Source organism: Dipteris shenzhenensis, chromosome 7 (assembly GCF_047967505.1).
Source record: "Dipteris shenzhenensis isolate YYH24624 ecotype China chromosome 7, Dip_SZ_1.0, whole genome shotgun sequence".
In the NCBI taxonomy this organism is placed as follows: Eukaryota; Viridiplantae; Streptophyta; class Polypodiopsida; order Gleicheniales; family Dipteridaceae; genus Dipteris; species Dipteris shenzhenensis.
Window position 1 is genome coordinate 36,634,914 of NC_141602.1, and position 15,080 is coordinate 36,649,993.

The window sequence follows — 15,080 nt, forward strand, 5'->3', positions numbered from 1 at the left end:
TACTTCGATGCTACATTTGTCTCATTTGCTTTCTATTGAAAGCAAACAACAAGCTTTTTGATTTCTGTTGCTACTTCGCTCCTATTATCTTGCGCTTACTTTTATGAGCAGTCCTAGCGCATTCACAAGCTTTACTACCTTTGGACATTACCTTGCTTCCTCCTATTACTCTTGCACCATCCATACTTTCCCAAATCTTTTATCCATCAGAAGCATTTTTTTGCTTAAATTAAACAAGTGAGTACAAGTACTTGTGAGCATTGCCTTCAATTGGTTCTGTCAAAGGATGTCAAAGGAAAACAATTGTCAAGATGAATGAATGATTAATTTGCAACTCGTGTGATGGAAGCCCGTGTATAGGAAAGTTCGAATGATTTGCAAAGAGAGAGAGAGAGAGAGAGAGAGAGAGAGAGAGAATTCTTGAAAAAAGAAAGTGTGTGAGTGAGAGAAAGAAAGAACCAAAATAGAAGGGGGCTAGAAGGGGGCCAGGACTTTTAAACTTCGCTAACAGACATTAGACTTTTAAACTTCGCTAACAGACAATATATTGCTTTGGCTAAACGCTCATGTGAACTGCAAGCAAGACCAAACAGAAACACTGCCACTTTATAAGTTAACGTTACTGCCATAAATTGGTATGCAAAGCCTACGTGCAATCTTGCTTTCTCGTTCATCTATCGAAATTAATGAGCAGAGGTTATAGAGTTCAAGATTGCAGTCCACCGCTAGAAGCTGATGAACAGAATGGCAATAGTTTGTTACATATCTTTAGGCTGAGACCAAGCTCGGCAGGGTTGGTAACTTAGCTGTGGCTGTGTCTCCCTCTTCCTTCTCCTCCTCCTCGGAGTTCCACAAGAAAGAAGCATATGCCGCCATTACATAGCTGCACAGAGAGCCATTTAGCCATTTATCTTATCAATCCAGGAGGCTGATCCCTACTTGAACCTTCACAAAACATTTCTATATCCTAACGTTCGGTCCAGCCCTGCTTTTACCTGTCATCCGGTGTTGCTTGCACCGCCCGCTCGAAATAGATCGCCGCCCGCTCATGATCTCGATGCCTGTCCCAGATTAGATTGGCATATAGTGCTAGTACCTGTCCATCACTAGGATTTGCGAGAATAGCTCTCTGGTAGTATTCTTCAGCCTTGTTGTAATCACGCTTAGCCTACAACAACATTAACGATATGACATTGCAAAATCTTAAAAATTTCTACAGAGGAAAGCATCGTGAACTACATGTAGATAACATGGCTGCACGGCATGTATCGCCTTGGAATGTCTAAGTACTATATTTTTACGACCACGAAAGTTGCAACGGGTAGCGTAAGAATCCGTTCGGTTAACCGTGTCATCCTTGCAACAACCGGGAAAATAGCGTAACAATACTTAGCCCAACGACCGAAGCTGATTCATCCGAACCTCCGTGAGAAACTGGGCGTAATTCATTAGAAGCAGTGGGTGGCCAGGATCCTCGCTAAGCATTTTCTGGTAGTGCAGGTCTGTGAAGTCGGCGTCAGCACCTCCAGGACCTTCGCCAGTGCAAGTGCCGCGCGGCCTTCCTTTGCCTGAACCTCCGGCTCCTGTTGGGCCACCAACGTCCTCTCCTCCTTCAGTGCGCCAGGGCAGTTTCGATTGTTCGATGCAGTCCACGGGTCGGGATTCATACACCACCGAGACTCCGTCGTTGGATCCGATCCTTGAGTACTTATCTATATTGACTAGCTGAGAAACGGTTCGCTTTCCTCTCCCTCGTTCTTCCAGTCCCATGGAAACTAGTTTCTCTTGTTTGTTTTTCAATCTCGTGTTGCATATCTCCGCATCCGACAAGAAACTCGTGGGCGTACCAACAAGGTCGGCATTTTTAAATTGTAAAACTGTGCCCTTCGCGGGGTTTAAGAGAGTCTGAGCATCCGATTCCTCGACGCAGCTAATGCCAATCCGGCCGAAGACTGTCCGTATATCTTCACCTCCCACATTTTCAAGTTCTATTGAATCGGTCTTACGAATGAAGTCCTCCCTATCCAAAGCGGCCGACCGTAAAAAAGCAGACGGGATACAGCTCAAAGACCTTCGCCTTCTCTTATTGTTTCTTTCGTTGCAACTCGCTTTTCTCTTATTCAGACTGGGCCAAAACTTATCAGAACAGAGAACAGAACTCGCACAAAATCTGGAACGGGTAGCTGCTGACCCTATAAAAAGGCTGCGCAGATCGTTCTCGGACTGTGCTCTTCTAAACCTAGGCCAAAGAACCATTTCTCCATGGAGATCCGGACCTACTTCGCCAGAGAAAGTCTCGCAGCCAAGCCGGTTCTCATGACCTCCCGCAGACGTCAACTTGCGGAGATTCGAGGTCGACCTAAAAATAGTGGGGGGGAACTTGGCACTCTCTGGTCCAAGAAAAGACTCGTTCTGTGCAGCCCCAGGGAGAGCCTCAGAATGAGAAAAAAGAGGCAGCAGGGAACCCAAAATGGGGGTGGAGGAGCTTCTAATCAGCATGATGAATATGCTATGGATGTTCTGAGATCTAGAAGATAAGTCTATAGGAGGCAGGGAACTGGAAAAGGAAACAAATGAGTCATATAGGAATGCAAGGAGCTGTTGAAAGGACGATAGCAAAGTCGGAAACTACTTAGTGGAGGGAGGGGGAGAGGATTGAAGATGCGAAACAGACACAGAGAGGTGGAACATCTTATCTTATGAAGTACGACTGAAGGGAAACGCAGGGAGAGCTATTGCTATGGCCTGTCGGCGGCTATGGCGGAAGGAAAGCTCTGCATGAACAGCGTTATAGAGCTACAAACTAAATAAAGGAGAAGACAACTATTTTATTATTTCGATTTTCGTTTCTCTTATAAAATATAATATATAGATATTATTATTTTTTCGTAAAAGAAACGTCACATGGCTATCATCAGTGCCGCCCACCACGTGGCGCACGCTCCGTCGCTGTCCCAGCTAATCAGTGCCCGCGGCAGACCCCACCCCGCTGGACCATCTCTGCGTACGGGCGAATCTTATCTCCACGTGTCATTCATATAGTCGTCCATCCAGATCTTTCGCCATTTTCCGAAATAAAATTTTAGATTTGCTAATAAAGCCCCGAACCCCACCTCATGCAGGTCGCTTTCTGTCCATCCACGTGGCTTCATCTAGACCCTACCTCTTGAGGCAATTTTGACTACCTTCTTTGCTTTGTTTCAAGTCAACGACAACCTGGCTGGGTTCATGCTCAAGTTTGAACCCTTCATTCAAAGCAATGGGCTAGTGACATCCCCGCCGGAGGGTAATGTCATGAGAGAAATGCACCCGATTTCATCCCCGCCGGAGGGTAATGTCATGAGAGAAATGCACCCGATTTTTGTGGAAGACCAAAATTTCACTTGTCTAGTGGAGTTTCTCGCTCTAGAATCGGTTTGAAAATTATTTAACACTCCATCCCTCCTTCAATGATTGCCAGTTCTTCACTCTTTGCTCCATCTATGTGTCTTTTCCTTCTATTGTTATATTATTGTGTTTTGTAAGGGAACAAGGTGAATGATATTTAATCATTCATAAGGCCTTCCCAAGATAAACAAGTGAAAGAGATGAATGACTTTTGTCATTCATAAGGCCTGCCCAAAATGTAGAACAAAGGAGATAGTGAATGGAGAGAGAGACGGAATGACAATAAAAACGAGGGGTTCTAAGTCTTGAATGATCACTCCCACCACCGTCTCAAAGCCATTAGTGGACTTGACGGCATCCAATCAAAGCATCACACCTATTTTAGAAGCAAATAAATCCTAAAAATTATGAATTTTTTCTTTACAAAATGAGAACGATTGCTAAGGCTACCCAGAGGGCAGGCCAAAAAAGCAAACAAAAAGGAAATGGTGTGGAGGAAGACCCCGCGAGATAAAGGGGAGAGAGAGAGAGAGAGAGAGAGAGAGAGAGAGAGAGAGAGAGAGAGAGAGAGAGAGAGAGAGAGAGAGGGTGTTTAGGGGGGGGGAAGAAAAGGTGTCAGATGATAAAGGGAACTGATAGTGCCTGCGATGCAGGGTCTAATTCCCTGCATGGACACCTATATCTCAGAGAGAGAGAGAGAGAGAGAGAGAGAGAGAGAGAGAGAGTCAACCACTTTAAAGTCTGCATTCAAGTCCAATGAAGAAGAGTCAACATATTGTCCAATAGGAAAAATGCACTTCCAAAAATTCTAAAAATGCCTAATTTCTGCTTTGCCCAATTTGAAGCATTGTTAAGGCTACCCAGAGGGCAAGCCAAAAACACTTGTCAAGCTATTGCCATTCCTAACATTTTCCGCCTTGCATAAAATAAGCTAGTTCTGATCCCCAGTCTTGTTTTACTTTGGCAACTCCTCTCAACCATGGTCTGCCCAATAACATGGAATATGCACAATCTCTTTCCTCCATCCTGAGTACCACAAATGTAACTGTGAAGGAGAGTCCCATAATAGTGATTTCCTACCCTCGTAGTATTCCAAGAGGTTGTATCCTCCTCCTCTAGTATTTGCTGTAGAGCTTGATTTCTGACCTATGCTTGATTGGGCCAATTGATTGGCTTTGTTGTCATTCTTGGTGCATCTCCAAGGCCGGGCATGGGCTTTATACCTTTAGATCTTGTCACTGCCAGTGCTTGTATACTACTCTGACTTCTTGGAGTTTGTTGCTTGTAATCCTCATTTATAGGATCCAAGTATAGATCATGTGAATGCCTGGTGGTGGCTGCTGTTGCTGATTCTGATTACCACGTGCATTGTAGTTGATAACGGGGATTCCTCTTTCTCCTCGATGCTTGCACCAAAGTTCACATTGAGGACCCTGTCTGTGTCCTTCCATGCCACAGTATGTGCATGGTTGATTCTGGTTTTGCCCTTGTTGATTCCCCCAATTCTGTTGATTGGGTCTTCTTTGTTGTGGATTGTTGAATCTTTGTTGTCCTTGGTTGCTTACTGCAATCTAATTGGTTGTCATAGGTGGGGCTTCATTGTTTAAGTTTTGTACATGAGGTGGAACCTTTCCCCTATAATTTGGATTGTACCAGCATCGTTCTTTCTCATGATTGTCCTTCCCACAAAATGCACAAGAAATTTTAGGTGGAGGTGGGGGTGTCTTCAAAGTTTCCAATTGCTCCTTGATCATCTGCTCTAACTTAGAGAGCTTGTCTATTTTCTTCTTGCCTTTTGATTTGTCTTTGTCCTTGCTTTGTCTTTTCTTTTTCTTGGAGGTCTCTTCCTCATCACTCTCTTCATCTGATGTGTTATCTGTTGTTGCATCACTTTCCTCTTCCTCTGCATCAGCATTTGTTTCTATTTCAAAATCTGTATCAGAGTCGAAATGTCTTTTCCTCTTTTGTTTTTTGACCTTGACTTAGTGCCAAGTCTTCTTTCTGCTCTTTGTGCAGCATCAACCATGTTGTTGAAATCATTTACTCCTCCGAGCTGATCTTTGCCAGCTACTGCTGTCCTTAATTCTTTGTTGAGTCCTTTACAAAAATAATCTCCCACCTGCTCATCAGTGGGTTGTTGAGTGTTTGTCAACCTCCTGTTCAGATTTCTGAACATCTGTGCATAGTCCTCAACTAACAGATGTTTTTGCTTCATTCTCTGAAGTTTCTTGAGTATGAGGCTTCTGGTGTTTTTTCTTTACGAAAAGGACTTAAAAGGGCAATTTTCAAATCATCATACGTTTGAAAATGAGCTACACCGTATTGCATAAGCCAATTCATTGCCTTACCATTAAATGTTGCGGCAAACTATTCCTTTTTTATGAGGTCTGACAGTTGTCCGAATCCGCTTGCAGCCCATCTCGTCTCAAACTGTCCGACATGACTATCAGCATCTTGTCTTTTCTTGCCTGTGAATTTAGCTGATTTCACCAAGGGATTCTGCATCCTTGTCTGTTGTTGTTGTGTTTGAGGGTGGAACTTGTTGTCTTCTTTTTGGAGGTGGAAGCAGAGGATTGAAGTCGAGTTTTCTTTGAGCTTGTACAAAAAATTGTGCTACGAAATTTGTCGCAATACTCCTCTTGATTAATTCTTCAGCAAGTGATTGTATCATCAATTGGGTAAGTTCGAGCTGTACTTCACTTACTTCTGTGCGATGCACAAAATTGTTGGAAGAATTGGTTCCACTTGGTGTGTAATCGGGATCATGGAAAATATCCTCATGATCATGTCTATGTGCTTGCTTCTAGTGACCTTCTAGTCGAGCACGGTTTCTGGTGAAGTAGGTGTAGCGAATTCGACGAGGCGACGTTTGCTCTTGAGAGTTATCCGTCATGGACCAAGCTGCTCGCCATGAAAGAGAAAAATACAGCACTTTAATCACTGGCACTTTTTCGATCTTTCGATCTTTAGTAGTGTTAGAATTATTATTATATTCTAGGCAGTGACCAATGTAATGTAATAAGTAGGTTAGGGGCACTTTTCCCTCTTTAGAGGTTTCCCCCCCTAACCCCAGTTAGTTCACTAACTACAGTTAGTGAAGGATAAGGTTTTGTCACTTAGACAAAACCTTTCCCTGCTTCGTATGTTGTTCATCTTATCTATTGCAACTTACGTACAGCATTCTGTCTCTCTTGCTCTCTCTTTTTCCATCATTTGGTATCAGAGCCTTGTTAAGCTCCTGTTTCCTATATCCTGCTTCAGCTTCCAGCTCCCTGCTCCCAGCCCGAGCTGCTCCTTGCTCACTAATCTCACCTTGAGCCTCATCATCTCTGTATAATAGCATCGCATGTGCAATAGCTCTATCCGTACAGACGCATGGATTATGTACCTACAAGCAACTGCTATGAAGCCATTACATCCCTGTTCCAAGTGCCCGGGGGATTCACAAGAGGAAACTTATGATATCACGTGAGTGTACAATAGGGGGGTTTTTTTTAATGAGGCATAAGCTTATACATTAGGGGTGGGGGGCCTTTTATTTTTTCCCAATATTGAATTTAAGTTAGGGGGGCCATGCCATATTTAAGAGGGGGGGACATAGTATAGGCTACCTTGGATAACTAGTCCAAACAAGTTTGGTTTTGTGTATGGTTTTAAATAGTCATAGGGAAAGTAATCTAAACTTTCTTATTGTGTGATCTAAATGCTTGAGAAAGAACGTAGATTTAAGGAAAGGGGGGACATAATAGAATTTTGGTGGTATCTTATAAGCTTAAATAGGGGTGTTTTATCATCCTACATGGATCTTAAATAGGGGGTTTTCTTGAAGTTCATGCACGCAGGTGACGTCCCCCTTTCATGAAGAGTGAATCCCCCGGGTCCAAGTGCCACGACCTACTGTCCATACATGTGCATGTCTGTACATCAAATCGTACAATGGGAGCCAACCATCCGTACGTCCTGTGCCAACCGTCCGTATATCCTACACCAACCGTCCATATATCCTATGCCACTTGTTTGTACATCCTGCGCCAATTTTTCGTACCTCTTGCGTTGACTGCCCCTATTGTCCTGTGCTGACTATTCGTACCTACTGCTCCGTACTACCCGCACTGATTGTGCCAACCAGCCATAGAACGTTGTACAGCTAGCTTCAACCAGCCGTACAAAGCCATATAGCTCCATTCAGCTAGCTTTGCAGGCTTTTGGGAATTTTCATTTGGACACATTGGCAGTAGAATTTACTCCTTTTGTAGATAAATTGCAAATTGGGGCTTTCAGACAATTTGCCCCTTTTTGAGTTGCAATTTCTTGCAAAAATTTGGTGCTTTTTGCTTTACATAGCAATTTCTTGCATTTTTGGGGCTTTCAAGCAATTTTCCCTCTTTAGGATGTAATTTCCCTGAAGAAATTGGGGCTTTTGACATTCTGATGCAATTTGGCAGTGTACAAGCACTTTGTGACTGTTGCAGGTATTTTTGAGTGACATTGGAGAGCATTTACAAGATAATTGAAGTGCATTTTGAGCCTTTGACAGGCTATGACAATATTTGTCACTGTGGGCAGATTTTACTTATGCATTTTATATCCCAGGAAGGGATTTCACTTGGTTAGTTTGCTGTTTTTTTTTTTGAGATTATCTGGTGAAAATGGCTCAGAACAACCCCAATGAGGTGTTTAGGGTTCTCACACAGGAAGATAAGTTGGATGGCACCAACTACTCCTTGTGGAGTTTCATGGTTCGCAATATCTTGGTTGGTAGACATCTTTTAGATTATGTCAGTGGAGATGAAGCAAGACCAAATACAGTGACTACACCTGTCACTCCTACATTTGGAGGCAAGGGTAGAGGTGCAAATGCAGCACAAGTAGTTGGAGCCGCCGCTCCAGGAGCTCCCACAACAGAGTAGAAAAGATGGGACTCTAGAAATGCACAAGCTCTTTCACTAATTTCTCTTTTTGCCAAGAGGTTCATTATACCTCATATTCGGTCATGCAAGACATCTATGGCAATTTGGGAGATACTAGAGAGTATGTTTGCAGCAGCAAGAAATGATGCTAGGGTTTCCTTTCTGAAGCAAGAACTTTCCCATTCGCATATGGAGGAGGGAGATTCCATGAATTCTCACCTCACAAAGCTTCAAGAATTGATTGCTGAATATTGATGAAGTCATTCCGGATTCAAAGATGATCACCACCACTCTGAACTCTCTTCCTAAGTCCTATCTTGGTTTCCAAACCTCGCTGAATTTGTCATTGAAGGGGGACAGCAATCCTCTCTCTTTTCACTAGTTGGTAGGACTTATGTTGCAGGAGGAATAGACTTGCAGAAATATGGCAACCCGGGTTGGCGAGCATGCTATGCTCTCCAAGTTCAAACCCAAGGGTAAGGGGCAGCAAAAGCCACATGCCAATCAGCCCACACATCAGCATAAAGTTGATTTTGGATAGTCTTTTTATAAGGCAAAGGGTGATACAAATAAGCAGAAAAAGAAGGGCATCTATCATTATTGCAAGAAGCTAGGTCATTATATTAGAGAATGCAAGAAGCGCATAGCCAAAGAGAAGAAAAGGGATTCTGGTATGGCTGTGTCAGATGCATCAGTTCCACATTCCCATGATGGGGGAGATGTTGCAGCCAACTTTGTTGAAGAGCACTATGCCTTTCTGTCTTGCACTTCATATTTTTTAGTGGGTAGTTCAGATGTTACAGCCACTAATGATGATGACCCATATGCTTTCTTGACTTGCAGTTATGATACTTCAAAGGATGCATGCTCTCTTAGTGTCGATGAGACACTTCATACTTGGTATTTTGATAGTGGTGCTTCAAAGCACATTACTTCCAAGAAGAGTCTGTTTGTATCTCTGCATCCTCCACCCACCAAAAAGAAGGTAACTTGTACGAATAATTCTTCTTATTCAATGTGTGGAGTGGGAGACATTATTCTCACATCCACTGATGGCACAGATTTCAAAATTTCAGATGTTCTCTATGTGCCAAGAATAAAGAAGAATTTGCGAGGAGGATTTCAGGTTGTTTTTTATGATGACAAGTGTGCAGTCAGAGAGTGCAGTCAGAGACAAAGAGAATGACTATTCTTTGATGTTGTCTAGCACTTTGTATCGGGGTCTTTTTCAGCTTGATCTATATGAAAAAAGATCTGATCTTGCATTATTAGTTAGCACTCCCACTGCTGCGATGCAGAATGTGGAGTTATGGCATGCCAGGTATGGGCACATGAGCTATGGCAGCTTATTGATACTTCAGAGGCATGATATGGTTGATGCATTGCCTCCTTTGGAGTCGCCTCCTCCTCATGTATGTGAAGGCTGCATTCTTGGCAAAATGCATAAACTTCCCTTCATGAAGGATGCTGCAATGAAAGCTACACAGAAATCACAGCTTATTCACAGTGCTGTCTGCGGTCCCATGAGGATACCTACTTTTGGGGGTTATCTCTATTTTGTTACATTCATTGATGACCTTACCAACTACACTTGGATCTATGGTCTCAAGGCAAAATCAGAAGTGCTTATGCATTTCAAACACTTTGTGGCTATGGTTGAGAATGAGACAGGACTCAACGTGCAGACACTTCGAACAAATCGAGGGGGGGAGTATATGTCTCATGAATTTGAGACATTTTTGAAGGAGAAAGGCATCATGCATCAGCTTATAGTGAGGCTTACACCTCAACATAATGGCAAAGCTGAGCGGAAGAATCGCACTGCCATGGAGATGGATAGATGCATGCTCACAAGTAAGAAGTTGCCTCACTAGTTTTGGCTAGAAGGCCTCATGTGTGCCAACTATATTTTGAATTGGGCTCCTACAAAGGCTTTGAAGACAATCACTCCCTATGAGGCATGGCATGGAAGAAAGCCTTCAGTGGACCATTTTAGAGTTTTTGGTTGTGTTGCATATGCCCACGTGCCTGTGGATTTTAGACACAAGTTGTCAGATAAGGCACTCAAATGCATTTTTGTGGGATATAGTTCACAAAGCAAAGGCTATTATCTCTACAATCCTGCTACACGCAAGATTTTTGTTAGTAGAGATGTTATATTCTCTGAAAATTCCGCATACACATGCTGAATTTCAGATTCCAGCTTCTTCAAATGATGTGTTTGAGGGGATGCTTCCTATAGCATTTGGTTCCCCCGCTCAAACTCAGAATTTACAGCAACCTCCTCCAGATGCACATGTCCAGATTCAGCCCCCGGCTGATTTAGTACCACCTCAAGGTGTGGATGAAGTTGTCAGGCAAGAAATTCAAGAGATACACGTAGCCAAAACAGTCCTGAAGTGGTTGCTTCAGACTCTCAGAGAGAGTAAGCTTGAGGCTCCATTTCCTAGCAGGACTCGTAGTGCAGTAAGGCACACAAGGGAGGCTCTTTCTATTGAATTAGCTTATGCAGGTACTCTTCTTGATGAGGAGCCTGAGACATTTGAAGAAACAAAGGATAATGTGCATTGGATGAATGCCATGCATGATGAATTGCAATCCATTCATAAATATCAGACTTGGGATGTTGTGGATTTGCCACCAGGCAAGAATGCCATAGGTAAACGTTGGGTTTTCAAAGTCAAAACAAAGCCAGATGGGTTTATTGATCGGTACAAGGCAAGGCTGGTTGTTGCAAAAGGATATGCTCAGAAAAAGGGCATAGATTATGAGGAGACTTTTGCTCCTACATCCAAGATGACCACCATCCGGTCAGTTATAGCAATGGCTGCAAATTTTGGATGGAATGTTCATCAGTTGGACATTAAAACAACTTTCCTTAATGGAGACTTGTTGGAAGAGGTTTATGTCAAGTAACCTCCGGGCTTTGGAATTTCAGGAAATGCACATCAGGTATGCAAGCTGAATAAAGCTTTGTATGGGCTAAAACAAGCCCCACGTGCATGGTATGAAAAAATTGATGCCTTTCTAACCAGCAAGGGGCTGCACAATAGTCCAACTGAGAGCACCCTCTACATCAAGAAGGATGGGGGGGATATTTTGGTCATCATTCTTTATGTAGATGGCATGCTGCTCACCGAATCAAATGAGGAAGTAATTGCAGATTTCAAAGTCCAATTGAAAGCTACATTTGATATGTTAGACTTGGGCTTGTTACATTTCTATTCGAGGATCCAATTTATTCAAGAGAAACATGGCATTGTCATGTCTCAGTCCAAGTATGTTCAAAAGCTCTCGGACAGATTCAACGTGCAGGGCTGAAGCTTACAATGCATGATGTAGGTGAATCAGTTTGATGCCACACTATATAGCCAAGCTGTTGGATGCCTCATTTATCTCTATAATACATGACCTGATATTCAGTTTTCAGTTTCTTAGGTGATCAGGTATATGCATAGCCCAAAGATTATGCATTGGCAAGTTGTAAAACGCATCTTCCGTTACTTGCAAGGTACAAAGTCTTTTGGCTTGATGTTTCCCAGGGGGGTGACTTTGGGAATTGTTTCTTTCTAGGACATGCTTGCATTTCTTGGTTGAGCAAGAAACAATCTACGTCCTCATGTGAAGCTGAGTACATGGCAACTTTCACAGCGACAGTTGAATGTGTTTGGTTGCATCATTTGTTTACTGATCTTCGTCTTTCATTGGAGGGTCCTTCTCTTATTCTCACTAATAGTCAGAGTGCTATAGCAGTGGCAAATATGTGGGGGTTAAAGGTCACTGTGCCTTTACCCCGGTTATGTACAATACTCAAACACATATATAAATGAATGAAAAAGAAGATTAGGGTGGTTCTGCACCCACCAAAACTTGTGGCTCTCTGTCTCTGTCTCTCTCTCTCTCTTTCCTTCTTCCGTTCTTGCTTCCGTTGAGAGCACTCTCAACTGGTATCAGAGCCCGGGTGATCTAGCTGAGCGTGTGTGAATGCTTGAAGCTCAGCAGCTCTGTGGGAGGAAGGCAAAGCTCTGTGGGAAGCTTTGTGGGCGACTTTACTTGCATCCGAGTGTGCATAGACCTTGGAGGAACCTTTGGAAAAGTTACTTTGGCTTTGCGAAGTGGTTTTGAGAGCCTGTTAAGTGTTTTCAAAGAAAAAGTCGTTTTTTGAGCTTTTCCCTGTTCCGTTCGATGACAGAGACTCCATATTGACTTGTAGAGGCAACTATTGCTTGCTTTTGGTGTCCACTTCACTTTAGGAGCTTGGAAACACCTTCATTCTTGAATCTGGGATCATTTCATTGGATTTCTGACTCACTGTGTCAGTTTCTGCGTTTTTTGCCCGAGTGTTGGAACTCAAGTTTGGAGCAACCATTTGCAGATCTGTCAGTTCCGGTGGACTCAGGAGGTCCTAAAACTTCTATGTTGCTCATCATTCGCACTCCGGTGGAGTTTACAAACAGCTCTATTTCCAAAAACGTTTTTCAGTCCGTGTGTTGGACCCAGTGATTGAGACCACGGTTTCCAAAACCGTCTGTCCCATTGCGTTTCGGACGCCCAAAAACCCCTACCTATCAGTTCTTGCACAATTCAATGGAGGATTTTCAGAGTTATAGATCTCTGTGTATTCGATTTCGTCTCTCTATTATGCATTTTTCATTCTAAGGTTTTGAAACCTTAGATTTATGCCACATGGCAGTGGATAAGTGTTGACTCCTATTTCTCACTCATCAGTTGGGATTTTGGAGTTTTGGCAGAAGAGAGATATTTGCAGATTTTCTTGTTGAGTCCGATTATGCAATGGCGCCTATGTTTTGAGGCATCTCAGGTTCTATTTTCAGTAGCGGTCATTACCGTGGGACTATGATTTCTTGAGCATACCTTATGCAGATCACTCTGGTTGCAGTTTGAGTAGTGTATGCTCATTCGTGGTGTGCATTGGGTTGCAATGGATGATTTATAGGCCATTTGGATGCATTGCGGTCCTTATTGGATGCGCTGATAGGCCCAAATTGCCTTATGGGATGCTATTTTTTATGGACGCTTTGCACATGGATGCTATTTTATGCTGAGGGACAGCTTTGACACATTGCAGGTGATGCACTGATAGTGCTATGCTAGCTTGGATGAGATATTATTGATGCATATGCCAGTGGACGGTGTTTATGCTTGAGTCATTTGGCACTTATTGGCATTTTCTTTTGGACCAGATTTGCTCATATGGATGCATAGTATATGCACATGAGTCAGATGCATCTTTTGATGCTTTGAGCTTTGAGTTTTGGTGATATTTCACTCTATTGTGGCATACACATTTGGGTGCACTTGGTATTTGGTGTGATTCTCTCTTGCAGGCACTAGCATTTGGGATTTTGTTTCATTTGCATCATGTCATCCTCTTCCATGTCTGAAAAGGAGTTTTTCAGCATTAAAAAGTTTGATGGGACAAACTTTTCTTTGTGGAAAGAACAAATAAGGGATGTGCTTATTCAAAAGAAGCAGATTAAACCCTTGGCAGGGATTGAAGCTAAGCCTGCAAATATGTCTGAGGATGATTGGAATGAGTTGGATGCATTAGCAAAGTCTACTATTAGACTTCATCTTGCAGAGTCAGTTTATTTCACAGTAGTAAATGAGCAGACTACGAAAGATTTGTGGAAGAAATTGTGTGCCACTTATGAGAAGGAAACTGCCTCTAATAAAGTTTACCTCATGAAGAGGTTGTTTGAGCTGCAGATGAAGGAAGGGGTCTCCATTGCTTCTCACTTGAATGAATTCAATATTATTTTAAGCCAGCTTCAGGCTCAGAAGATGAATTTTGATGTGGAGACTAAGGCAATATTTCTCTTATGTTCATTGCCATCCTCATGGGATACCTTCTGTATAGCTGTCAGTAACTCTACACCTGGTGGAGTACTGAAATTTGATGATGTTGTGGGTAGCTTGTTGGCCGAGGAGATTAGACGGAAGTCTATGGATGGCAACAAGCAGGATGCAGCCTTAAATGTGCAAAGGGGCAGATCACAGTTCAGGGGGAAGTCCCAAGAAAGAGGGAAGTCACGTAGCAAATCTAGGGCACAGAACATTGAGTGTTACCACTGTGGCAAGAAGGGCCATATGAAAAGGATTGCTACAAGCTAAAAAGAGAGCAAAAGGATAAGAAAAAGAATGCAAATTGGGGTGCAAATCAAAAGGAAGAGAGTCCAAGGGAGGACAAAGGAAAAGTGAAGATCGAGGAGATCAATGCAGTCACACATGATAGTGACAATGATGTTCTCTTCATGTCTAGTTTATCTATAGAGTTGCTTACCACTTCAGATGATGCGTATTCCCAGGATTGGATTTTGGATTCTGGTGCTTCATTCCATGTTACTCCCCATAGGGAATGGTTCTCCACTTATGACAGTGGAAAGACAGGTTGTGTGCATCTTGGAAATGACTATGCATGTGACATAGTGGGAGTAGGTGACATAAAATTTTCTTTTGCAAATGGGTGTGCATTTATATTGAAAGATGTGAGACATGTGCCTAAGTTGACCAAGAGTCTTATTTCAGTGGGTCAGCTAGATGATGCTGGGTTTTCACACCACTTTTGGCTTTCAGAGTTGGAAAATTCAGAAGGGCTCTATGCTTTTGGCTAGGGGTGCCAAGTGTGGGACTTTGTATCCCTTACATGTATCAGGGGTATTTGATCATGTTGTTGCAATAACCGAGCAGCCAAGCACTTCTTTGTGGCATTGCAGGTTGGGGCACATGAGCCAGAATGGAATGAAACTCTTATGCTATTTG

The 15,080-nt window shown here is 42.9% G+C and overlaps 1 protein-coding gene across 2 annotated transcripts; it reads right to left on the reverse strand.

The window, feature by feature from the left end:
- Positions 1 to 636: 636 nt before the first annotated feature.
- Positions 637 to 2,783, reverse strand: LOC147900289 (uncharacterized). Of its 2 annotated transcripts, XM_087377134.1 has the most exons (3): positions 1,423 to 2,783; positions 996 to 1,168; positions 637 to 883 (listed from the first exon to the last, which is right to left on the reverse strand). In XM_087377134.1, exons 1-3 carry the CDS (start codon positions 2,497 to 2,499, stop codon positions 769 to 771), a joined length of 1,365 nt encoding a protein of 454 aa, XP_087233260.1. In that variant the 5' UTR covers positions 2,500 to 2,783; the 3' UTR covers positions 637 to 768. The 2 variants fall into 2 exon arrangements, with proteins under 2 accessions (XP_087233260.1, XP_087233261.1); XM_087377135.1 differs by lacking the exon at positions 637 to 883 and having other exon boundaries at positions 1,056 to 1,168; positions 1,390 to 2,783.
- Between the last annotated feature and the right edge of the window lie 12,297 nt (positions 2,784 to 15,080).